This window comes from Thalassophryne amazonica, chromosome 1 (genome assembly GCF_902500255.1).
Source record: "Thalassophryne amazonica chromosome 1, fThaAma1.1, whole genome shotgun sequence".
NCBI lineage: Eukaryota > Metazoa > Chordata > Actinopteri > Batrachoidiformes > Batrachoididae > Thalassophryne > Thalassophryne amazonica.
The window spans coordinates 67,891,546-67,918,748 of NC_047103.1; the positions used below are offsets into that span (position 1 = coordinate 67,891,546).

At 39.5% G+C, this 27,203-nt stretch overlaps 1 protein-coding gene across 2 annotated transcripts in view; it reads left to right on the forward strand.

Moving 5' to 3' along the window:
* LOC117511416 (guanine nucleotide exchange factor VAV3-like) overlaps window positions 1–27,203 on the forward strand; it is a 397,959-nt gene that overhangs the window by 196,469 nt on the left and 174,287 nt on the right. For both annotated transcript variants that reach the window (XM_034171445.1, XM_034171451.1), the window contains exons 9-11: window positions 3,511–3,610; window positions 4,082–4,177; window positions 19,405–19,473. In XM_034171445.1, coding sequence (XP_034027336.1) covers window positions 3,511–3,610; window positions 4,082–4,177; window positions 19,405–19,473 — 265 coding nt within the window. The remainder of the gene's footprint in view (window positions 1–3,510; window positions 3,611–4,081; window positions 4,178–19,404; window positions 19,474–27,203) is intronic.

Consider the following 27,203-nt stretch of genomic DNA (forward strand, 5'->3'; position numbering starts at 1 on the left):
TGAGAAATTTCACTCATGTCATTAGAACCGATACTTTGTCCCATGTGTCCACATGCAGAAAGAGAAGCTTCAGTCCAAATTGAAATTTTTCAGGCTTTTAAAACCCTTTTGGAAAGTTGTTCTTTTTTTTTTAGCTCACAAACCAAATGCCAATCTATGAAATCCATGCTTGCTTTAGCTAATCTAGCTCAAACGTTTGTTGTTCCATCTGCTAATCATTTACGGTTTTCTGAGCGACTGTGGAGCACAATCAGGCACAGTAATGAGAAAGATTAATAATAGAGTTCTTGGGCCACTTCCTCCAGCCAGCACAATGGAACTCACAGTGCAAAGCAAGCATCCTTGAAATCATGATAATCTGTGCATCCATGGGCTTGCTGGTCTAAACATGATGTGTGGTCTGATATAATGATGTGCATTTGGTATCTTGTGGAAGGAGAAAGCGTTTGTACCGTAGATGTAGTATAAAGTTGAACACAGTTTATTTTTGGTATAGAAAGTGAAATGGCCTAATATTCAGATGCACAATTCATAAGCAGGTTCCTGACTTGCATACACCCTGCTTATACAATAGAGTGGCCCCTATGATCCACCTGTTCCTCTGGTGATGACCCACCATGTTCAGAAATTTAATACTCTGAGCCCCTGAATAAGTTCCAATTGATGAAAAAACATGCTGTGTGAAATTTTGTTTGTATAAATACATTTTTAGAGGTAGCTTAACAACATTGGAATTTTGCTATTTTCATGGTATATATAGCTATACTACGTTGAAAATCACCTGTGGAAGCCATCTTGAATTTCTAAGTGAGCACCAGGAGGATTCATCAGGACTTTTGATATGTTGTTTAGGATGGTTTGGGGCACCATTAAGCTTTAGTTTGTATAGTGTTATAAAGCAGATACAAACAAAATTTTACATGTTTTTTCATCAATTGGAAGCTATTCAGGAGGTCAGAATATTAAATTTCAAAACTTTGCAAAATAAGGACGACCCTAATACACAGTGAAGCTAAGTTTAAAACAGCCAGTAAGTGAAATAAGTGTTAAACACTCGTGGAAAAATACAAACCTCACCTTACTGCTTCAGTGCTTCACCTCTGGGAGCTTTGGTGGCCACTGTCCATGTTCATGTTGTGGTGTTTTGTTGATAAAACAAAAGCAAAACAAATGAAAACTGTTTCTGAGTCACAATGTGATGAGTTTGGTAACCTAACCCTAACCCTAATCCTTTGCATCATTTACTGTAATGCGGGAAACTACTAACCCTAAATCTAACACTAATCCTAATGTCAACCATGACATTAAATATACCCTAAACATAGATGAATGTTCCCTGATGACACAAACGTCAAGCAGATATAGTGCAGCAGATAACTGAAACAATCCTTCACTTGGTGATACAATCATCAGATTTGGCATGAATGTTCTTCATAAATTAGTGTTTGAGAAAAATGTGCGGGCCACTTAAAAATCCAGTTTGGCAGCCAGGTAGGGGTCAGTGAAGAATTACATAGGGGTCAAAAAGAATGCTCCAATCATATTGAAAGCTATACCACATTATGTGTCTGATCACAAAGATTACAAAAAAGGTATAGTTTGGACTATCTATGACTGAATGTTATGGAGTTACAGGGTAAAAACAGCAAGAATGGTGACAAAGGTCAATTTCAGTTTGTACAGGAGTCAAAAGTTAAACTTGCTCCAATTTTGGTAAAAGGTGGTGCAAATTATTGGTTGAGCTAATAGGATTAATAAATGGAATAGTTTTGACTGTGTTGAAAGCTTGGTTTGCAAAGTACATGTCAAACAATGTCGACGTACATTGGATTCTATGGCATGCAACATATGTTACCCTGTAATGTAACAACTGAGCATGACACATAGTGCAAACTATTCCATTTATTAATCCTATTAATCCCACAACTCCATAACATTCAGTCATAGATAGTCCATACTATACCTTTTTTGTAATTTTTGTAATCAGACACATAATGTGTTGTACTTTTCAATATAATTGGAGCATTTTTAAATTTTGACCCCTGTGTAATTCTTTGACCCCTACCTGGCCACCATATTGGATTTTCAAGTAGCCCGCACTTTTTTCTCAAACACTGATTCATATGAACATTCATGCCAAATCTGATGCTTGTATCACCAAGTGAACAATTCTGGCCAAAAATCAAACTTATCTGCTCCACTAATAGTTCTGTCTGTTGTCAGAGAGAAATGATGCAGCTGCAAATAAACACAATTACCCACACATTAGAAAATGACGTAAAGAGAATGTCTAAGTCATTGCATAGTGGCGCAAATGGGCACTGACCAAATGTAAATATGTGATGAGTTGGGAGTGAGAACGTGTAGTTGGTGCAGATCTGTTATTTTGCCAGAAAACCTGTTGTCTGAGTCTGCTTTTGAAACTGCAGTGCGTGGTGTTGTAGCGGATCACACATGACATTGAGACTGAGATCCCCTGTATACAGAAAATGAGTTGGACACACCCAAAATGGATTTACACTACACACTGTACACCATGCGGCATACATCATCAAGAATGGGCTAGAGTTAAGAGTGAGTTTTTTATTGTCATGTAGACAGTAAAAACAGGCAGTTATACCACACAATGAAATTCTTACTCTGTTCATTCTCCCTAGAAAATTTTCTTGTAGAAAGTTCACATCAGATGATTAAAAAAACATTATAAAATACGCATTAGACTGCAGAATGTATTATATACACTATTTAAAGGATGCACAGTTTAGAGGATGAGCAGTTTATGCAGTATTGGCAATTTTAATGGGCTTTTTTCAAGTGTCGACTTTTCATGAATATTCATTCAGTGGTTTTGAGTAGGCGGCAGGGTGGCTTTGTGGTTAGTGCTGTTGCCTCACAGCAAGAAGGTCGTAGGATTGCTTTCTACCTGTTCCTTCCTGTGTGGAGTTTGTATGGGTTCATAACAGCTTCCTCCCACTTCCACAGACATGGTTAGATGAACTCGTGACGTAAATTAACCATAGGTGTGACTGTGTTTGTCTGTTTATATGTGGCCCTGTGACAGACTGGCGTCCTGTCCAGGGTGTATTCATACCCTATGACCGCTGAGATAAGCCGCAGCCCCCCATGACCCTTGATTGGAGTAAATGGGTAAAGAAAATAAATGAATGGTTTTGAGTAATCACCTAATAAACAGACATGGGTTAAAAATAAGAATGAAAATATATAAACTAACCAAAAATAAATACATTTTGGCAGAGGTAAAAACACATCTTAATAAAATATTCACCTCTGAATTTGTGAAAACAGTATTTTAGTAGTGTTTATTAATCAATGGCCACTTACAAGATGGAATACAATTGCTTGTTTTTATCATATTTATTCAAATTGTTTTGAACTGCAATAATATTCAAAACATGTTTTCAGCCCTAACATTTTTTTTTGAGTGTTTGGTGTTCCCTGATTTATTGGACCTTCCTCTTGCTGTTCCCTTATGTACTCTGTCTGTTACAGGCTGTTGATTTATGGGAAATACTGCAGCCATGTGGAGACAGCCATTGCCACGCTGGATGACATCTGCAAAGACAGAGAAGACGTTCGCATGAAGCTGGAGGTACCAGGTTTCAAGTCAAAAAACTATTGACAACCTGCAGTGATGGTGCATCTTCCAGTAGTCAGCGATTGCCCTCAAGTGTACACCTGAGGCATTGCATGAGATGACACCACAGCTGACGGCATAAATTCACTTTTGGGAAGCTCTGAAAACTGTTTTTCAACTTTTGTGGTAATTACTTGACTTTGGAAACTTTGGGCGCAACTGTCCAGATTTCAGCACTCAGGGATCCTTCACGATTTGTTAAAGTTCTTGAATATCATGAATGCACAATTTTTAGGTTGGATGAATGAAAGAATGTTTGTCTATTTGTGGCCCTGCGACAGACTGGCGTCCTGTCCCGGGTGTACCCCGCCTCGCGCTCTGTGGCTGCTGGGGTGGGCTCCGGCCCCCCGCGGCCCTTGATTGGACTAAGCGGTGGAAGATGGATGGATGTTGTAATATATATGGGTTTTTTTTCCTCCTCTGCAGGAGTGCTCAAAGAGAGCTAACTATGGCAAGTTCACACTGAGGGATCTACTTGTGGTTCCTATGCAGCGAGTCTTGAAGTACCACCTCCTGCTGCAGGTACACTGATCCTATCTGCCGCTTATATCCACGCCGTCATGAAGCTTCAGCAGAGTGCGTTTTCACAATCTCAAGCCGTGGCTGCTGTTGAGAAATCAGAGCACTCTGATGGTCACAGCTTTGTGTGTTTAGGTTTTTGATGTTGTGAAAGGCGCTCACGTATGACAGGTGTTTAATCTACTGTACACTTCAGATGTGATGACGTGATCTGTAGATTTTGCTTGTTTTTGGTGAAAACTTAAGCATGTCTTACTTGTGCTGCTCTTCAATATTTGAAGCATATACACAGTATTTGGATTCAGTGAGGCATGGCTGTGCAGCTGTGTAATGATGCTGGTGGTTTTTCTTCTGTCACATTTTTTCCACGCTGGATCAGTCAGTTCCAGTGTAAACATTAAAGTCTGCACTGACTTAGTTAATTGTCATTTCCTGACAGTTTTAGATTCATCAGACTCCACCATTACCAAGCTGCAGTGACTACTTACATCCACTGGAGGCACTGTTGCGACGAGACTTTAAAATGATCTGTACATGATTTTCATCAGAACAGGGGCATCAAAATATAAGAGAGACTAATGTCACATGTAACAAAGCAAACAAAACCAGATAAACAACTATAAGATAACACAATGCTAAAATATCCTCGGCCGTATGAGCATTGTCTTCTTTATAATTTACAGTTGTTTTACTGGTAACCCAGTGCACAGTATCTATCTATCTATCTATCTATCTATCTATCTATCTATCTATCTATCTATCTATCTATCTATCTATCTATCTATCTATCTATCTATCTATCTATCTATCTATCTATCTATCTATCTATCTATCTATCTATCTATCTATCTATCTATCTATCTATCTATCTATCTATCTATCTATCTATCTATCTATCTATCTATCTATCTATCTATCTATCTATCTATCTATCTATCTATCTATCTATCTATCTATCTATCTATCTATCTATCTATCTATCTATCTTATCTATCTATCTATCTATCTATCTATCTATCTATCTATCTATCTATCTATCTATCTATCTATCTATCTATCTATCTATCTATCTATCTATCTATCTATCTATCTATCTATCTATCTATCTATCTATCTATCTATCTATCTATCTATCTATCTATCTATCTATCTATCTATCTATCTATCTATCTATCTATCTATCTATCTATCTATCTATCTATCTATCTATCTATCTATCTATCTATCTATCTATCTATCTATCTATCTATCTATCTATCTATCTATCTATCTATCTATCTATCTATCTATCTATCTATCTATCTATCTATCTATCTATCTATCTATCTATCTATCTATCTATCTATCTATCTATCTATCTATCTATCTATCTATCTATCTATCTATCTATCTATCTATCTATCTATCTATCTATCTATCTATCTATCTATCTATCTATCTATCTATCTATCTATCTATCTATCTATCTATCTATCCTATCTATCTATCTATCTATCTATCTATCTATCTATCTATCTATCTATCTATCTATCTATCTATCTATCTATCTATCTATCTATCTATCTATCTATCTATCTATCTATCTATCTATCTATCTATCTATCTATCTATCTATCTATCTATCTATCTATCTATCTATCTATCTATCTATCTATCTATCTATCTATCTATCTATCTATCTATCTATCTATCTATCTATCTATCTATCTATCTATCTATCTATCTATCTATCTATCTATCTATCTATCTATCTATCTATCTATCTATCTATCTATCTATCTATCTATCTATCTATCTATCTATCTATCTATCTATCTATCTATCTATCTATCTATCTATCTATCTATCTATCTATCTATCTATCTATCTATCTATCTATCTATCTATCTATCTATCTATCTATCTATCTATCTATCTATTGTTGTATGTGCATTTTGTACATGTTCAATCCAGCCCCTCTATTTTGTCACAATGGAAATAAGCGTTTATGCCTTATTATGTTATCAGTGTATCATTGATATATTCACCTCTGTATGCTTATATTGATGTTGCAGGATAAACTCAATCAGTCAATCATAAGCAATATGTTATTTACATTTTAACGGCATCTAAGGGCATGTGTGTGTGCATACATGAACTTTTGACAATAGAGGAAGTTAGCTTTGAGTTAGCGGAAGTTAGTGTGCACGCTGACAACCCTGAGATGTCTTGTAAATCACTCCAGAGGTGTTATCAGGTTAAATAAGCAGCATTTTCAGTTTTAGAAGTGAAAAAAATCAGCTCATGCTCAGCTCATGAAAAAATCTTCATGCTCTTTAATGTGATGCTTGATGTTTAAGTTCGCTATATTGTAGGTTGTGACAAATCTTCCACCTCTTGGTACAATGACTTTGCAAACATCGCACATTTCTGTCTTGTTTTGCAGCGTTTCTAGTATAAAATATTCTGGAGCCAGCCTAAAGTGGTCATTCATGGAACTGCAATGTTTTCTTCTTCTGGGTGGCTTCTTTTTGACAGCTGGAGGCTGGGGCTTTGTTTATACACTGGACAAACCCTCTGTAATGTCACCCATAGGTTTTGTGAAGAATGGGTTGGAACCTGAAATAGGGTCTTTTTAAATGCTGTCATCTTGTGTCTGACATCCTAATGTCAACCCATAAATTGGTAGAGATTGAGCATGGGCAAAACTGGCATAGCCATGATGGGACAAATGAAGCCAGAACACACCCTCCAACTCTGAGTTACCAACCAAGCTAAAGCTAACAGGCTACATATCCAATCGATTGAAGCCATATGTTCTAATGAAGTTCCTAAGGTCTGTTGATCAACTGCTCTTAGTTGTACCAAAAAAAAAAATTCCTTCGGCTGCTCCTTTGTTCTTCCATTTAGGTTGCCACAGCAGGTCTGATGTGGATCTTCATGTTGATTTGGCGCAAGGTTTATGCCAAATGCCATTCCTGATGCAAGCCATTTTGGAGAATGGACAAGGGTGGTAATCTCAGCCACATAAAATCCTTAGAAGATTGCTTTGCATCAGTGAGAAGGTGGATGTCTAGAAACGTCCTACTTTTAAACTCTGATAAGACTGAAATGATGGTTCTTGGTCCAGTGAGACATCAGCATCAATTTGACCAGTTAACGCTCAGCCTAGGCTGAGCGTTAACTGACAAAGTGAGGAACCTTGGCGTCATTTTTGATCCTACATTGTCCTTTGAGCTCCACATTAGAAATATTACGAGGACTGCTTTCTTCTACCTGTGAAATATAGCGAAGATTTGTCCCATCCTGTCTATGGCTGATGCTGAGACCCTGATCCATGTGTTTATCTCTTCTAGATTGGACTACTGCAATGTTCTGTTTTCTGGTTTACCGCAGTCTAGGCTCTCCAATTGATTCAAAATGCTGCAGCCAGACTTTTGACACGAAGCAGAAAGTTCGACCACATTGCGCCCATTTTGGCATCCCTCCACTGGCTTCTTGTCCCAGTGAGATCAGATTTTAAGGTTCTGCTACTAGTCTATAAAATTCTTGACGGACTGGCACCTCCCTACCTAGCTGACTTAATTAAACCTTACGTACCGGCCCGGGCTTTGCATCGTCAGGGTGCAGGACTACTTTGTGTCCCTAGGGTGAATAAAAAGTCTGAGCTTTCATAGTCATAGAGCTTTCTCTTATCGTACCCCTGTTCTGTGGAATGATCTCCCTGCGTCAATAAACCAGTAAGATTCTGTGGAGACTTTCAAGTCCAGACTTAAGACACACTTATTTTCCATTTCGTATGGATAGCATACTGGCATAGTATAGTTTTACGCCTTTTACTCTTTTAATTCATTTTATTAGTAAACGGAGTGTGTCGCGGCCTCAACTTTACCTAAATTCTGGGTCTTTTAGTGAAGCTTGGGGCTAGTGGCCGGCGATCACCTTAGTATTTCCTGTTTTTCTTGTTGTTTAATGCTGACAATTTATACTGTATTTGTTGTCTTTCTGATGCCTGATTCTGTTTTTTCTCTCTGTGTAAGGTGCAGCTCCATCCAGAGATGGGTGTGGTATTTGTGCTGGAGACCCTCCTGTCCTGTGCACCAACATCATTTCCTGTATATTTGTTTTGTGAATTGTTCTGTAATTTATGTTTGTAGCATGGCCCAAGCAGAGGGCCACCCCTTTGACTCTGGTCTGCTTGAGGTTTCTTCCTCAGAGTGAGTTTTTCCTTACCACTGCTGCTCTGAGGGTTAGTAAGGTCAGACCTTGTGTGAAGCGCCTTGAGGCAGTTCTGTTGTGATTTGGCGGTATATAAATGAAAATAAATTGAAATTGAAAAATTGGGTGGGGTTTGAACTGGGGACCTTATGCACTTGAAACAAGGGCACTTAACCGCTTCTACACCACCCAAAAACATGACTAAAAACTTGGGGTGACTGAGCTTTCTGAGTTGTAGCTTCCAGACTTTGGAATGGGATTCCTCTATATGCTAGGTTAGCCTCCACGTAATGACACACAAACCCTGCAGAAAACATTTTGTAACAGCGTAGCTAAAGCAGACACTTCATCTTTCTCTGTCTTCCTCTCTCATGTGGGGCTTCAGAGATTCTATATGTAGTTTAAAATTACCTTGTCATTTGCTTTCTTTGCTAAAGCATAGGTCTGGAGTCCACCAAGCTTGCTTACCAGTAGAAGAAACAAAATTATATATGATGGTTGTCATGCCACTTCAAAGTTACATCTCCATGAAAAAAGAAATCCATTAGAGAAAAGCTTTGTTGTTACTGAACCAGAAGTACTGAATTAATGTGCAATCCTAAATGGTGTAAGCCACACTGATATATAACAGTACGCTCATTTTGTAAAAAAGCGAGAACTTTTAAAACAGAAAAAATAAATTAATTTGTCATAGCTACAGGGGAATGTGTGGTGACATAATGTGCTTGATGATGAATTGAAACATTCTGTGCTCCAAAAGAATTATTGCAGCAAGTGATTTGTGTTTGCACAGCTCTGTGTATTATCTTTAATTGTTGCTTATTATTTGAGCACTTTCATGTTGTAGAATTGTAAGATCGTGGTGGTCAGTGTTGCACGCCGATTTATCAGACGACTATTTGTTAGGAAACGGCTCAGTTTGTTTTTCATTATCTGCCTCATATTTTATCACTGAATCATTTGCATAATATTTCTATAATTTGATTTATCCTGTCTGTGGCTGATTCATGCATTTGTGTTTTCCAGAATTGATGACTGCAATGTTTTTATATTCTGGCCTACTGCAAAAATAGTACAATACATTTTCAAATGATTCAAATAATTACAGTGATAAGCAGGAGCTCTGCAGCCTGCTGGCTTCTTGCTCATTTTAAAAGCACAGAATTAAAGCCAGTGTACGCTACAGAAATGATGCACATTGTGTGGTTGCAGGTCTGTCCACTTTGGTGGGCAGTGACATACAGCTCCACAAACCACAGCATAGAAGAAGCTTGGATTGTAACCACACTTACTCCACCTTTCTTGTTCTGCAGAACATGCAGAAGACAAGAAAATAAATATAAGGCTATGCTAAAATACCCTTGGCCGTATGAGCATTGTCTTCTTTATAATTTACAGTTGTTTAATTGATATCCCAGTGCAAAGTACACACACACACACACACATACAACCCCTGGCAAAAATTATGGAATCACCGGCCTCTGAGGATGTTCATTCAGTTGTTTAATTTTGTAGAAAAAAAGAAGATCACAGACATGACACAAAACTAAAGTCATTTCAAATGGCAACTTTCTGGCTTTAAGAGACACTATAAGAAATCAAGAAAAAAATTGTGGCAGTCAGTAACGGTTACTTTTTTAGACCAAGCAGAGGGAAAAAATATGGACTCACTCAATTCTGAGGAATAAATTATGGAATCACCCTGTAAATTTTCATCCCCAAAACTAACACCTGCATCAAATCAGATCTGCTCGTTAGTCTGCATCTAAAAAGGAGTGATCACACCTTGGAGAGCTGTTGCACCAAGTGGACTGACATGAATCATGGCTCCAACACGAGAGATGTCAATTGAAACAAAGGAGAGGATTATCAAACTCTTAAAAGAGGGTAAATCATCACGCAATGTTGCAAAAGATGTTGGTTGTTCATAGTCAGCTGTGTCTAAACTCTGGACCACATACAAACAACATGGGAAGGTTGTTAAAGGCAAACATACTGGTAGACCAAGGAAGACATCAAAGCGTCAAGACAGAAAACTTAAAGCAATATGTCTCAAAAATTGAAAATGCACAACAAAACAAATGAGGAACGAATGGGAGGAAACTGGAGTCAACGTCTGTGACCGAACTGTAAGAAACCGCCTAAAGGAAATGGGATTTACATACAGAAAAACTAAACGAAAGCCATCATTAACACCTAAACAGAAAAAACAAGGTTACAATGGGCTAAGGAAAAGCAATCGTGGACTGTGGATGACTGGATGAAAGTCATATTCAGTGATGAATCTCGAATCTGCATTGGGCAAGGTGATGATGCTGGAACTTTTGTTTGGTGCCGTTCCAATGAGATTTATAAAGATGACTGCCTGAAGAGAACATGTAAATTTCCACAGTCATTGATGATATGGGGCTGCATGTCAGGTAAAGGCACTGGGGAGATGGCTGTCATTACATCATCAATAAATGCACAAGTTTACATTGATATGTTGGACACTTTTCTTATCCCATCAGTTGAAAGGATGTTTGGGGATGATTAAATCATTTTTCAAGATGATAATGCATCTTGCCATAGAGCAAAAACTGTGAAAACATTCCTTGCAAAAAGACACATAGGGTCAATGTCATGGCCTGCAAATAGTCCGGATCTTAATCCAGTTGAAAATCTTTGGTGGAAGTTGAAGAAAATGGTCCATGACAAGGCTCCAACCTGCAAAGCTGATCTGGCAACAGCAATCAGAGAAAGTTGGAGCCAGATTGATGAAGAGTACTGTTTGTCACTCATTAAGTCCATGCCTCAGAGACTGCAAGCTGTTATAAAAGCCAGAGGTGGTGCAACAAAATACTGGTGATGTGTTGGAGCGTTCTTTTGTTTTTCATGATTCCATAATGTTTTCCTCAGAATTGAGTGATTCCATATTTTTTTCCCTCTGCTTGGTCTAAAAAAGTAGCCGTTACTGACTGCCATAATTTTTTGTCCTGATTTCTTATAGTGTTTCTTAAATCCAGAAAGTTGCCATTTGAAATGACTTTAGTTTTGTGTCATGTCTGTGATCTGCTTTTTTTCTACAAAATTAAACAACTGAATGAACATCCTCCGAGGCCGGTGATTCCATAATTTTTGCCAGGGGTTGTATATATATATATACGAGGTCTGTCAATAAAGCAACGGTCCTTTTTATTTTTTTCAAAAACTATATGGATTTCATTCATATGTTTTTACGTCAGACATGCTTGAACCCTCGTGCGCATGCGTGAGTTTTTCCACGCCTGTCGGTGACGTCATTCGCCTGTGAGCACTCCTTGTGGGAGGAGTCGTCCAGCCCCTCGTCGGAATTCCTTTGTCTGAGAAGTTGCTGAGAGACTGGCGCGTTGTTTGATCAAAATTTTTTCTAAACCTGTGAGACACATCGAAGTGGACACGGTTCGAAAAATTAAGCTGGTTTTCAGTGAAAATGTTAACGGCTGTTGAGAGATTTTGAGGTGATTCTGTCGCTTTAAGGACTTCCCACGGTGCGAGACGTCGCTCAGTGCTCTCAGCCGCCGTCGTCAGCCTGTTCAAGCTGAAAACCTCCACATTTCAGGCTCTATTGATCCAGGACGTCATGAGAGAACAGAGAAGTTTCAGAAGAAGTCGGTTTCAGCATTTTATCCGGATATTCCACTGTTAAAGGAGATTTTTTTAATGAAAGACGTGCGGACGGGTCCGCGCGTCGGGACGCAGCCGATGCGGTGCGGCGGCACAGGAAAAACACCTCCGTGTTGATAACCATTTGTAAAATCCAGGCGGCTTTTGATGGCTTTCAGTGGAGTGAGTATATGAGAAATTGTTTAACAGCAGGACATGTTCCAACTTGTCCTTAAGGCTTTCAACAGAGGTGTTTTTCCTGTGGCGGAGCGTCGCGCGGACCCGTCCGCACATCTTTCATTAAAAAATCTCCTTTAACAGTGGAATATCCGGATAAAATGCTGAAACCGACTTCTTCTGAAACTTCTCTGTTCTCTCACGACGTCCTGGATCAATAGAGCCTGAAATGTGGAGGATTTCAGCTTGAACAGGCTGACGACGGTGGCTGAGAGCGCTGAGCGACGTCTCGCACCGTGGGAAGTCCTTAAAGCGACAGAATCACCTCAAAATCTCTCATCAGCCGTTAAAATTTTCACTGAAAACCAGCTTAATTTTTCGAACCGTGTCCACTGTCTCACAGGTTTAGAAAAAATTTTGATCAAACAACGTGCCAGTCTCTCAGCAACTTCTCAGACAAAGGAATTCCGACGAGGGGCTGGACGACTCCTCCCACAAGGAGTGCTCACAGGCGAATGACGTCACCGACAGGCGTGGAAAAACTCACGCATGCGCACGAGGGTTCAAGCATGTCTGACGTAAAAACATATGAATGAAATCCATATAGTTTTTGAAAAACATAAAAAGGACCTATACTTTATTGACAGCCCTCGTATATGTATATATATATATTTACATTAATTATTAAAATTCTACTGTCTTACATACATTTTTAACATGTTCAATAAAGCCCCTCTATACATCAATCAATCCATCATAAACAATATTTAAGTTTTAATGTCTGCAGAAGAATGTGTGTGTACATGCGCTTTTTCCAAGAGCATTAGCATTATTAGCATTAGCAACATTAGCTTTGAGTTAGTGGAAGTTAGTGTGCATGCTGACATCCACAAAATGTCTTGTAAATCACTCCAGAGGTGTTATCAGGTTACAAAAACTGCATTTTTAGTTTCTGAAGTGTTTATTTGTCATCAGCTTTTACATAATATATGACACAGAGGTTACATTTACACACAAATGAAATGGTTTGCAGCTAGCTAGACCAGCCTGTGATGTCACCACGCTAACGTCCGTGAAATGTCTTGTAAATCACTTTAGAGGTGTTTTCAGGTTCCAGAAACAACGTTTTCAGTTTTAGAAGTGCTTATTTCTCACTAGTGTTTACATAATATACTTAGACTGCTGGTGGGTTCCCATGATGCACTGAGTGTTTCTTTCTCTTTTTGCTCTGTATGCACCACTCTGCATTTAATCATTAGTGATTGATCTCTGCTCCCCTCCACAGCATGTCTTTTTCCTGGTTCTCTCCCTCAGCCCCAACCAGTCCCAGCAGAAGACTGCCCCTCCCTGAGCCTGGTTCTGCTGGAGGTTTCTTCCTGTTAAAAGGGAGTTTTTCCTTCCCACTGTCGCCAAGTGCTTGCTCACAGGGGGTCATTTTGACCGTTGGGGTTTTTCCGTAATTATTGTATGGCCTTGCCTTACAATATAAAGCGCCTTGGGGCAGCTGTTTATTGTGATTTGGCGCTATATAAATAAAATTGATTTGATTTGATTTGATAATATATGAGAAACATGTTATATAAACACATAAACAAAGCGGTTTTACAACGCCAGAGAGAGGCCAGCCACTGATGTCACTGCGCCGCTCTACTCTGACTGGAACAAAATGAAACGGAACAGAATGAAACAGAATGTGACTGTAACCTCTTGGCCAAGGTATGTGTCCCAAGAATTTGAAGACTCTGGCAGTAATAGGACTGGACTTTTGCTGAGCACAGACAGACGGACGGACAGATGGATGCAAAGTCTTTGCAATACCTGATGGCCATATTTGATGGCCTCGGGTAACAAGAGGAATTAATGCTTACTACCATATACAGCGTACTGGTTGCTAGTTCAGGCTAACAAGTTATCATACATACTACATATGACAAGAGAAGGCAAGGCAGCATGCGGCACAATGTCATCTGCAACGTCACTACGAGATGACATTAAATCTTACACACTGTGGCTTTAAAGTCTGAATTTAGGCTCTCTGAAAGCTTTTTTTTCTCATTGTCCACTCATGTTTGCGTGCAGCACAAATGGACAGAGAAGGTGGTGTGTAAGAACACAGTGTTAGTGTCGTGTCAACACGAGCCAGGTAATAGCTGACTGCACTGAATAAAACATCTGCTGGCTTACTTTTCCACCCAGTGACAGCAAGAATCTATACAACTAATGGCTTGTCACTTCCTCTTGCTCCCCAGCTTCCTCTTCTGGACTCTTTCCCTCTACTTTTTTTTTTTACTGTCTCTGCTCATCATTTCTCCAAGCCACCTTAACGCGATCCCCCCGCCCTGCCCTCCCCCAGTAGCCCATTACGTGTGGGCCGCTGCTACGCGTCCGACCGCACACTGCCTCTGTATCTCTGGAGATAGGGCAGTTTGGTGTAGCTTGTGATAATGATGTCCAAGTTGAGCTTGAGTGACACTGGGGATTTCAGCAGACATGCTGTACATATCTGGGCGTATGACCGAAATGCATGCCAGCTTCCTTTATCCTGCACTGCTGAGGTCCAGATGGCTTGTTTATGCTGTGGCAAGGCGCCGACAAGCAGTGTCACGTACGCACGCGCTCATCTTCGATAGGTTAGAGTGCACACATATAATATATCTGATTTTATTTCAGGACAAGAGTCTTTTTGCAATTTGTTTTTTTCACGTCATATCTTCAGCTAAAGTGTTAGCTTCTGTGTGACAGTAACAACATTGTGTTCCCGACCTTTGCTTGTTCCTGTGTGTCATCATTAATATATAGCTGTAGTTATGGTTATATATTTATGGACAGTTAAAAAAAGGTTTCTGTTGCAGTAAAAGTTTGAAAATTTTATGTTTGGACCTGGTAGGGTTTTTTTTTGTAATGTACATTTTGTAACATGTAATTCAGTTTAATTCATGTATATAGCACCAAATCAAAACACAAGTCACCACAAGATGCTTCACGCTGGTGTTGGGAATCAGACCTGTCGTCCTCGCTGGAGCGCTCGGCTGTTGTATCGATCGACTTATCAAGCCGACTAGCAGTTAATGCTTTTACACAGCAGACAACCTGACAGTCTGTTTATTGCAGAAAGCTTGACCACATTACACCCATTTTAGCATCTCTTCACTGGATTCCTGGCAGATTTTAAAGTTCTGCTACTAACCCTATAAAATTGTTCATGGACTGGCACCTCCCTACTTAGCTGACCTAATTAAACCCTACGTACCGGCCCGGGCTCTGCGTTCTCAGGGTGCAGGACTACTTTGTGTCCCTAGGGTGAATAAAAAGTCTGCGGGTCATAGAGCTTTCTCTTATCGTGCCCCTGTTCTGTGGAATGATCTCCCTGCATCAATAAAACAGTCAGATTCTGTAGAGACTTTCAAGTCCAGACTTAAGATGCACTTATTTTCCCTTTCGTATGGCTAGCATACTGGCAATCGTATGTTTCTATGCTTTTTACTCTTTTAAATTCATTTTATTAGGAAACGGAGCAGGCCGCAGCCTCAACTTTATCTAAATTCTGGGTCTTATAGTGAATCTTAGGCTAGTGGCCGGGGATCACCTTAGTATTTCTTTTGTTCTTCTTGTTGCTTAATGCTGGCAAATTATACTATATTTGTTGTCTTTCTGATGCCTGATTCTGTTTTTTCTCTCTGTTTGAGGTGCAGCTCCATCCAGAGTTGGGTGTGGTGTCTGTTTCTGAAACCCTCCTGTCCTGTGCACCGACAACATTTACTCTATAGTCATCTTGTGAATTTTTTTGTAAATTGTTTTACAAATTATGTCAGTAGCATGGCCCAAGCAGAGTATGGTCTGCTTGATGTTTCTTCCTCAAATCATCACAGGGAGTTTTTCCTTACCATTGTCGCCTGTGTGCTTGCTCTGGGGGCTGGTAAGGTTAGACCTTACTTGTGTGAAGTGCCTTGATGCAACTTTGTTGTGATTTGGCGCTATATAAATGAAATAAATTCAATTAATTATTTGTTTGTTGCATCAATTTTACTTGCATTGCTCTTAGTTGTTGTTTTACATTGTTCTCGTTGCAAGAACGGATGGTGAGTTGGGTCCACTCTTATTTCGACCCTGCTCTTGACGTGAAAGATGGAACATTACAGCTTTCACCGAATTAAATATTCATTCCATTGAAAGAAAACAAAAACATTCATTATTTGTTTTATATAACTGCTAAAATAGATCCTTGTCATTTGATATTTTATAAACAACAAAAAAGAGACTTACATTTTCCTGTTCCACTGGTGCTTAACAGTGCAACGTGAACTTTAAATTGGAGTCCAAAATTGCAATGATGTAGTCCGTGTTGCTGTGTGCTAACTTTGTGTACTTCCAAAAAAAAAAAAAAATCATCGTCCCCCAGCAAAACAAACTCCGCCACATTTAGCTAAATGCCAGCATTATGATTTGACGCTATACAAATGAATTGAATTAAAACGGGAATTTTTGGATGTTGTCATATCATAATCAGTGCAATGTCTGAATCCAGTAACAAATATAACCTCATATATAATGGCTGAGTAGATTCTTGTCATTTCATTGGTGGCTTGTATGTCACGTGACATGGATTATTCGTACCATTTGCTGGTGTGTTTCATTGATCGTGCAACGGTTCTTTTTAGTGTGCAATTTTGGTGCTATATGAAATGTGCTAATGCACGCCCTGACCACTGCGCACACTCACACTACCAGGGGTGGCATTTAGCTAAATGTGGCTGAGTTTGTTTTGCTGGTGGACGATGATTTTTTTTTTTTTGGGAAATACGCAAAGTCAGCGCACAGCAACACGGACTACATCATTGCAATTTTGGACTCCAATTTAAAGTTCACGTTGCACTGTTAAGCACCAGTGGAACAGGAAAATGTAAGTCTCTTTTCTGTTGTTTATAAAATATCAAATGACAAGGATCTATTTTAGCAATTATATAAAACAAATAATGAATGTTTTTGTTTTCTTTCAATGGAATGAATATTTAATTCGGAGAAAGCTGGAATGTTCCATCTTTCACGTCATGAAATATTCGTACCATTGAACCCATAAACATTCATTATTTCTATAATAATCACTCGCAAATACCTCCAGACAAGTAGTGGGGTGACTGCCTGACCGGGAGCAAACTTGAGTTTTTTTTTTTCCTGCAGGTGACCTGCTGCAGGTCAGACAGCAGATGTGATGTGGTTGTCTGTGTTTGGCTGCATTTCAGCTGTTTTATGGCACACTCGTCTTGTTGTTCTTATCTTCTGCGACCAAAATACGATCACAGAAGTAATTTTTTTAGAGTGCACATTTAATTTGGGCTTTTTTTAAAATGTGCATCTGTGTGTGCGTACCGTTTATTTTATTTATGTGTTTATTTGACTTGCTCATAGCTGACATAACCGTCAACTGCACCACCTGCTGAACCTTTCATAAGACAAGTAAACTGAAGAATAATACCAGCAGATGTTTTGTTTGTATAATCCAGATCACTGGATTATACAAAAGTTGAGGAGCGCTTGGGAAAAGTGAAAAGCACAAAGGAGCCCAATAGTCATGTAACCTCTTTTCAATCACTGAAATGTTTTTTATTTACATTTTTTTTTTCATATTTTACTTCTTTCCCAGTCATAGAAAGTCCAGTCAAAAGTGTCAGTTGTTGGCTATGGCAGGATCCTTGACCTATGACCATTCTGCTCAACCGTTAATTCCTCTGAAAATGTGATCGCCTATTTCCAAGTTATTTTGTACGCTGCTCAGATTGTACACGACCGATTAGAATATGCTGCCTTACTGGTAGCACAAATGATTACAGGCTAGAATAGCAATAGACAACTGAAGTCTGCTGATTGATGGTGTTTGATCACAAAAGTGTTTGGAAAAATATAGAGTGGAGTCAATTTGTATTTTTACATGTTGAACTTAGGACTATAATTATAATTTTAAAAAAATTCAATAATATCTGTGGGCCTCTACTAACACACCCCATAAATGACCCCAGATTAAAAAAAAAAAAAAAAAAAACTTTGGTCACAAAAATGGTATATAATAGACAGGTGTTGGCAGGTCACAGTATGATTAATTTCTTCATTAAAAAAAATAAAATAAACAAACAAACCTATCTGTTTGAAGTTATATGTTTACTGGACTGATCCTTTGAAAATAAGTTGAAAATAAATACTTTGTTCTGGAAAAGTCCTTCAGTGGTGTGCTTTGGCTCAGGTTATAGAGCTTGTTGTACGTTAACCAAAGGCTGAGTGGTTTGACCCCGACTTTCTCCTGTGTATGGAAGCTCCTCACGTTGTTGTGTGTCAACATGATTTAAAATCACTTTAGATACTACACAGTAAATTTTGTAGACTAAAAAATCCTCTGCCAGGATAACGTTTGGTCCCACTTAAATAGAGTTAAACACACACTATTATTGAGTGAAATCAGCTCTAACGTCCTGTCAAATCAAGTTTTTCAACTCCAATAAGAGTCATTCACAGTGTGATAGAGTTGATTTTACCCTGTGATAGAACTGATTTAGCACTCTGATAGAGTATATTTAACTGTATTTGTACTGGGACCAGATGTTATCCTGGCAGAGTATAGTTTACTCTGCACAACCTACTGTGTATCTGTCCAATCACAGTTGTCATCAAAATTTAAAGATCTGGGAAAAGAGTTGTGACAGGATTAGTTGGTGATCAATGAGATGAGTTTTTCCTTGTTTTCATTCATGTGAAAATTAATAAAATATTTTGCCAAAACTGTCAGGATAACAGCCCGTTTTACACTGTGTACACCATGTGATGTGGTTATTTTTTTTCCAAAAACTAATGAACAATTTCAGTTAAATTCATTGATAAGATTGGTTGTGTTGAATAATATAATCCAAAATAATCTGACATGTTTAAAGGAATGAAGGCAAGAAATTTTTTTTAATTTTAATTTTAAACATTGCTGATGAATAGATTGATTTGGAGAGCAGTGAAGCATAGTCTTAATAAGAGTCCTTCAAGGTTGATTGTGTTAATGGCTATTGACCATCTGGTGTGTTTATTGCTTTATATCTGTATCTAATCCAAATCAAGCATGAGTGTCACAGAATCACATAAAACTGTAATGACTTTTTTAAAGGAGTGATTTTGCAAATCATTAGTACTAGTAAACATGCTCTATAGAACAGCTGATTACTTGTATTTTCTATTTATGGCTTGTTTCTGTCTTTTAGGAACTGGTCAAACACACTAAGGATGCCACAGACAAAAGCAACCTGAGGACAGCACTGGATGCTATGAAGGTGTGTCTTACTGTTGGGTGTCGGGCCCAACATGTAAATATTTTCCCTCAACCTCATGTTAGTATGATGAGATCTTTACAGTGAACATTGTGTTCATGCAGTCCTGCTCAAAATAAGTGGCACCCTTATTTTGAAAGTGCAGAATTTAAAACATGCTCAGGATTAAATGCAAAAGAACCATTTAAAAAAATAATCAGTTTACTAAGGAAAACTGTTCAGAGTTATTGAACACCATGAAATGCTTTGAAATATTGAACAGACATAAAATCGATGTGTGACACATTTACTGGCACCCTTTGATGAATTTATAATAAATGTAAGTAAATGTTCATTTGTCCATTCACTGACTTTCTAAAAACAAAAAACTATCTGTAACAGTGACAATTTAATCCCCGCTAATTTGTTCAGTTACTGACAGTATGTGCTCTGAAAATGGAGGTGATGGTGTATACAAATCACCATCTGTATGCTAAGACACAACTGCCCCCCCTCTGTATATGTGTGCCCCTCTCCTGTCCATACAGCACCTCAGAATTGAACTAAACTAGTCACACATACTATACTATAACATACGGGGTGTTATGGTTAGAGGTCCGGAAGGGACCAGACCAGTACAGACGATGAACTCAAATGCTGGGAACATGGAACAGAACTGGTTGTGAATGAAAAGATATTTATTTAGAATAACTGGATGCTGCGCTGGGGGGTGCCTGCAGAGTGGAGAGTCAGCCCGCTCATAGCGGTGGAAATTAGGGAGCTGCAGGTGCCTGAGCCAGTCTTGTAAGAGAACTGAAATCCTGGAGTATATGGAACTGAAGCTGGGCCAGGTGGGCCGCACAGAGCCGAGAACAGGAACTAGGAGAACGGAGGAGAGGGGAGGTGGGTGATTGCACTTGTAACACTGAAGCCTTTAACAACAGACAGTTCACTGAAGGCTTAAAACAGGAATGTTCACAGTTCTGGAAATAATGTTCACAGTCTAGGAAATAAGGTTTGCTGTTCAGGAATTGTTCACAGTTCATGAATTGTCCTCAGAGGTCAGATGGTGCGCGTCTAATGTCGCAGTTTCAATCAAGCAGGACCTGGCTTTAGAAACGACTCGGAAAGTTCAATATCAGAGTTCATACAGTTCTGGGAAAAGAGTTCTTGGAAATAGTTATTGGTACTAGTTGTTGGAACAGTTCAAGGAGCCAGTTCTTGGAAACAGTTCTTAGTCATGCACAGTCACAAACAGGGGCAGGGTGAGAACGGGATCTCACAGAACATGACGGAACTTAACTGAAGTGTGGCAGAGCTACGTGTTCTATAGCTGAGAGCCGGAGAGTTCCAAAGTGACATAGTGCAGGATGTGGCGTGGGACCCAGGAACGTGTGCGACAAGGAAGCCGCGCAGGAGAATGTCTGGGAAGACCAAAAACAACAATGAGCTCTAATACGGAAATTAGAGTTGGCCAGATTACTTTGGAATGAGCTGCGGAGAACTCAGATGTCAGAATGCATGGAAGCGGCAGGAAAGACAAGGTCAAGGTCATGGAAGCGTCACGATCAGGATACAATGCAATTAAGTAGCAACACGTCTTATGATGCAGTTCAGGTTAGCTGGAACGCGGCTTCAGGAATGATTTGGAAGTTCTTTGTAGTTCTGCATAACAGTTCATACAGTTTATGGGAATAAACAGATGAAGTCAGAAACAGGAGCTGAGTGAGAGCGCAATCTCAGAACTCAGAGATGATCAGGAACTTGGCTGACAGGAGCAGAGCGGCATGCTCTGAGGCAGACTGCAGATGAACAACAGCACAGCTGAAAGTTCCTCATGTCCTCATGTGATGTAGTACTTTGCAGGTAGTGGCGTGGAAGCTAGAAGACATTGCTGCAGGGAACCTGCACAGGAAGGCATCGGGAAACACCAAAGATCAGAGTACTCTATTACGGGAAATAGAGCGGCCAGGTTACCTTGAGATGAGCTATGGAAAGCTCAAATGTCAGAGTGCATGGAAGCGTCAGTGTAGACAGGGTCATGGATTTCACATGGAAAGTCATGTGTAGAATCCAGCAGTGACTGAGCTCAAAGCCGGGGTTTAAGTAATCCACTCCTGATGAGCCACATATGAGCCTCAGGTATGAGTAGCTGACGAGCAGCAGGTGTTCCTTGGCTTTGCAGCACGCCACCTGGAGAGAAAGCAGACAATCTACACACAAGAGGTTAAAAAGGGAAGGAGAGAGAGATAGCCAAAAGGCTGGCCACAACACGGGGAGTGACGTAGGCTATTCAGCACTTTAGTAGTAGTAGTTGTAATATTCGTAGTGTTTAAGGGCCCTGTACCACTGGCGTTTAGGAGGATTTTATTTAACACCAACAATAGGAAGAGTTGCTGTTTAGCCACAGCTCACGCTGAAGTCTGTGACACTCTCAAAAAAAAAAAACACCGTCTCACACCCCGAGTGGCTTCCCCCCTCCTGCTCCCCAAACTCATGAACAGTTAACCCTCGCATGACGACATGAACATTAACTCGGTGATCAACTTGTCCAAGTCCAGCACTTGCTCCAGAGGCTGTATTGTTGGTGTGAATAGTGATGCTGAAAGGAGCGAGTGCGCTTATTTTATGACTGAAATGCAGATGCCGTGCACACGCGACACGTGCGCAATGCATTCAGAATACACCCGTAATACTGCCGTGATTGTTCATCATATATTGGCTATATATTATTAATATATCCGGAATTCATGCTGGGACATTTGTTATTTTTGGCCATTTTTGTTCCGGACGACAGCGAACGCCCGCAATTTGTATACTCAATTCATGCGCAATTAATCCTCTCCCCAGTGGGACAGGGCCCTTAGGAGGGAGACACTTTTGTGCTGCATCCTCATCGGCAAGTGTGCTAAAAGGTTGGTGCCATATCTTTCTTTTCTCTTCTAGTTTCCTGTTAATTTTTTTACTTCCTCATTTACGCAGGTAAAAGAGTAAGTCACCTAATAACAATAATAATAATAATACATTCCCTTTAAAGGCGCCTTTCTTGACACTCAAGGACACCATACAGTAAGACCTAAAATCCAATAAAAGAAACAATAATAAAATCAATAAAATAGACAGAGCAATATGCATCAGGAGGAATAAGCAGTCATAAACAGATGTGTTTTGAGTTGGTCAATTTCATTTGGAAACAATGAAATTGACCAACCAAAATTCATAGTAGCAGCAGTCATAGTGGTAGTAATAGCAGATGTATCTTCTTGACGCAGCTTTAGCTGTGCCCTAACAGTTCTGTGGAATCTGGGATAGGTTGGAGGTGATAGCTTTATTGGTGAAGATGAAATTTTCATTTCAGTCTCTGAATCAAACCCACCCTGGGACTGATGATTGGCTAGTACGTAATTCCTAAATGGTTAATGCAGTGTTTTTATTCAGCCGCTTAAAGCTAAAAGTCTACATGACACACATTCTTAATGTAATTTCTAGTGTAATTTTAATATGCATTGTGACTGGCATACAAAAATTCTTTCTCTGTCCAACTACTTATGGAATTGGCTGTAACTACTTCAGTGTTGTCACTGACATGATTACTTCCCTCAGTTGTCGCCTTCTTGCAGACATTCAATCTTTGATAAGTACCTCTCAGCATATTTTTAATAGAGTAGATAGTACATTTAGATTGGCCTTACTTCATTTTTAGACCTGCACACCATTGAACTGAATAGATGACTGTAATTGTCCATTGATGTGTTTTTTTTAGCTTTTTGTGTCTGTGTTGTCTTTGCTGTCCTTTGAATAGTTTTTTTTCGCAGTTGTTTTGTGTTTTGTGCAGCACTTGGTTGCTTACGTTTCATCCATCCACCCATTTTCTAGACATGCCAATGATTTTATATATATATATATATATATATATATATATATATATATATATATATACACACACGAGGTCTGTTAGAAAAGAATTGGACCTTTTTATTTTTTGCAAAAACCTGATGGATTTGAATCACGTGTGCTTGCATGAGCAAACCTTGAACCTTCGTGCGCATGCGTGAACTTTTTCACGCCCGTCGATTGCATCATTTCCTGGTAAGCAGCCTTTGTGTGAGGACGTGTGTTGTGCGCTCAGCAGATTTTCATTTCAAGGAAAAAGACGGAACGACTGGAGTAGCGCCCCATCAAATTTTACCAGAAACTGGGCGACAGCCAGGTGGAAACCATTCGGAAGATTCAGACGGCTTTCGGTGACGATGCTATGGGCATCACACAGATTAAGGAGTGCTACAATGGTTTAAAGACGTCCGCACAACGGTGGAGAGCGAGCCACGCTCCGGTCGGCCATCAACATGCTGAAATGACCAGATCATTTCCAAAGTGAACGCTGTGGTGATGCAGGACCGTCGTGTGACTATCCGAGAAATTGCGGAAGAGGTGGACATCAGTACTTTTTCGGTACATTCCACTGTGACAGAAGATTTGGCCATGAAAAGAGTGGCGGTGAAATTCATGCTGCTGCTAACGGTGGAGCAAACGCGCCTCCGTGTTGAAGTCTCAAAGGACATGCTGTGACATACCCACCTCTTCCACAATTTCTCAGATAGTCACACGACTGAAGTCACCGAAAGCCGTCTAAATCATCCGAATGGTTTCCACCTGGCTGTCGCCTAGTTTCTGGCAAAATTTGATGCTGCGCTGCTCCAGTCGTTCCGTCTTTTTCCTTGCAATGAAAATCCGCTGAGCGCACTACACACGTCCCACACAAAGGCTGCTTATCAGAAAATGATGCAATTGACAGGCGTGAAAAAGTTCACGCATGCGCATGAAGGTTCAAGGTTTGCTCATGCAAGCACACGTGATTCAAATCCATCAAGTTTTTGCAAAAAATAAAAAGGTCTGATACTTTTCTAACAGACCTCGTATATATGCATGCCTATACCTGGCCAAGAAAATAATAAATAAAATAAATAAATGCATAATGGTGTACTTCCATGTATTTCAGGTACTGATCGTCATACGTCTCAAATTTGGTGAAAGTCACTTTAAGATACAGTTTTTTTAGGCGCTAATGAAACACCTTGTCAGAAAGTGACAACAGTCAAAAAGAATACAATTCAGCCATTATCAAAATTTCATCAACTTTTGAAGCTATCAAACAGTCTTACACAAACTCAGAGACTTGAGATTTTTATTTTTATTTGCACCAGTTAAACAGGTTTTTTTTTTTTCCTGAAAGTGAGTGCAAATACCTGCTTTGGCCTTTGACCCCAGTGAATTTACCCCTGCCTGTATGTCACTAACAGGATAACAAACCTGTTGTACTATAGAGTCAAACTGAAAGTGAAGAACCAAAGTTGAGTATCTTTCAACTGATGGTGACATAGTGTACAAGAAAAAACTGTTTTTTTTATGATGTGAAGATGATCCAACCTGTCCAAAAGTCTGTTTATGGGTGGCTTGTGCCTAGTTTAGTATTATCATTACCTGTAAGACCAAATATGTACACCTCTCTCTCTCTCTCTCTCTTTCTCTCTCTCTCTCTCTCTCTTTCGCTGTCTCTCTCACACACACACATATACACACATATATGACGTTGAAGAAAGAGTGTACTAATCGTGAGTCACTGACCTGGGAAAGTGTGCAGCAGTATACTGAGACAACGTATTAGCTTCCAAAAGAAAGCTTTCCAAGCATTTTGAATTAGCAGCAACGTATAACAGACACACTGAGCCCTTATTTAAGAAAGTTAAACTTCATCTTTTGTAAGTCCTAATAATTATGAAATGACTGATTCTGTAGTGTAATGAAAATGGATGTAACTTTGAATTTATTCTGATTATGTCATAAAGTTGTCAATCAAATGTATCTCTCTATCACAACACCAGGTGGCAGTAACAGCACCACCTTGTGTATACTGAAGTATGATGGGAATGACAGATATACAACCCCTGGCAAAAATTATGGAATCACCGGCCTCGAAGGATGTTCATTCAGTTGTTTAATTTTGTAGAAAAAAAGCAGATCACAGACATGACACAAAACTAAAGTCATTTCAAATGGCAACTTTCTGGCTTTAAGAAACACTATAAGAAATCAGGAAAAAAAATTGTGGCAGTCAGTAAAGGTTACTTTTTTAGACCAAGCAGAGGGAAAAAAAATATGGAATCACTCAATTCTGAGGAATAAATTATGGAATCATGAAAAACAAAAGAACACTCCAACACATCACTAGTATTTTGTTGCACCACCTCTGGCTTTTATAACAACTTGCAGTCTCTGAGGCATGGACTTAATCAATCAATCAATCAATCAACTTTTTTCTTATATAGCGCCAAATCACAACAAACAGTTGCCCCAAGGCGCTCCACATTGCAAGGCAAGGCCATACAATAATTATAAAAACCCCAACGGTCAAAACGACCCCCTATGAGCAAGCACTTGGCCACAGTGGGAAGGAAAAACTCCCTTTTAACAGGAAGAAACCTCCAGCAGAACCAGGCTCAGGGAGGGGCAGTCTTCTGCTGAGACTGGTTGGGGCTGAGGGAAAGAACCAGGAAAAAGAGATCGATCACTAATGATTAAATGCAGAGTGATGCATACGGAGCAAAAAGAGAAAGAAACAGTGCATCATGGGAACCCCCCCACAGTCTACGTCTAAAGCAACATAACCAAGGGATGGTCCAGGGTCACCCGATCCAGCCCTAACTATAAGCCTTAGCGAAAAGGAAAGTTTTAAGCCTAATCTTAAAAGTAGAGAGGGTATCTGTCTCCCTGATCTGAATTGGGAGCTGGTTCCACAGGAGAGGAGCCTGAAAGCTGAAGGCTCTGCCTCCCATTCTACTCTTACAAACCCTAGGAACTACAAGTAAGCCCGCAGTCTGAGAGCGAAGCGCTCTAATGGGGTAATATGGTACTACGAGGTCCCTAAGATAAGATGGGACCTGATTATTCAAAACCTTATAAGTAAGAAGAAGAATTTTAAATTCTATTCTAGCATTAACAGGAAGCCAATGAAGGGAGGCCAACACGGGTGAGATATGCTCTCTCCTGCTAGTCCCCGTCAGTACTCTAGCTGCAGCATTCTGAACCAACTGAAGGCTTTTTAGGGAACTTTTAGGACAACCTGATAATAATGAATTACAATAGTCCAGCCTAGAGGAAATAAATGCATGAATTAATTTTTCAGCATCACTCTGAGACAAGACCTTTCTGATTTTAGAGATATTGCGTAAATGCAAAAAGGCAGTCCTACATATTTGTTTAATATGCGCTTTGAATGACATATCCTGATCAAAAATAACTCCAAGATTTCTCACAGTATTACTAGAGATCAGGGAAATGCCATCCAGAGTAACGATCTGGTTAGACACCATGCTTCTAAGATTTGTGGGGCCAAGTACAATAACTTCAGTTTTATCTGAGTTTAAAAGCAGGAAATTAGAGGTCATCCATGTCTTTATGTCTGTAAGACAATCCTGCAGTTTAGCTAATTGGTGTGTATCCTCTGGCTTCATGGATAGATAAAGCTGGGTATCATCTGCGTAACAATGAAAATTTAAGCAATACCGTCTAATAATACTGGCCAAGGGAAGCATGTATAAAGTGAATAAAATTGGTCCTAGCACAGAACCTTGTGGAACTCCATAATTAACTTTAGTCTGTGAAGAAGATTCCCCATTTACATGAACAAACTGTAATCTATTAGACAAATATGATTCAAACCACCGCAGCGCAATGCCTTTAATACCTATGACATG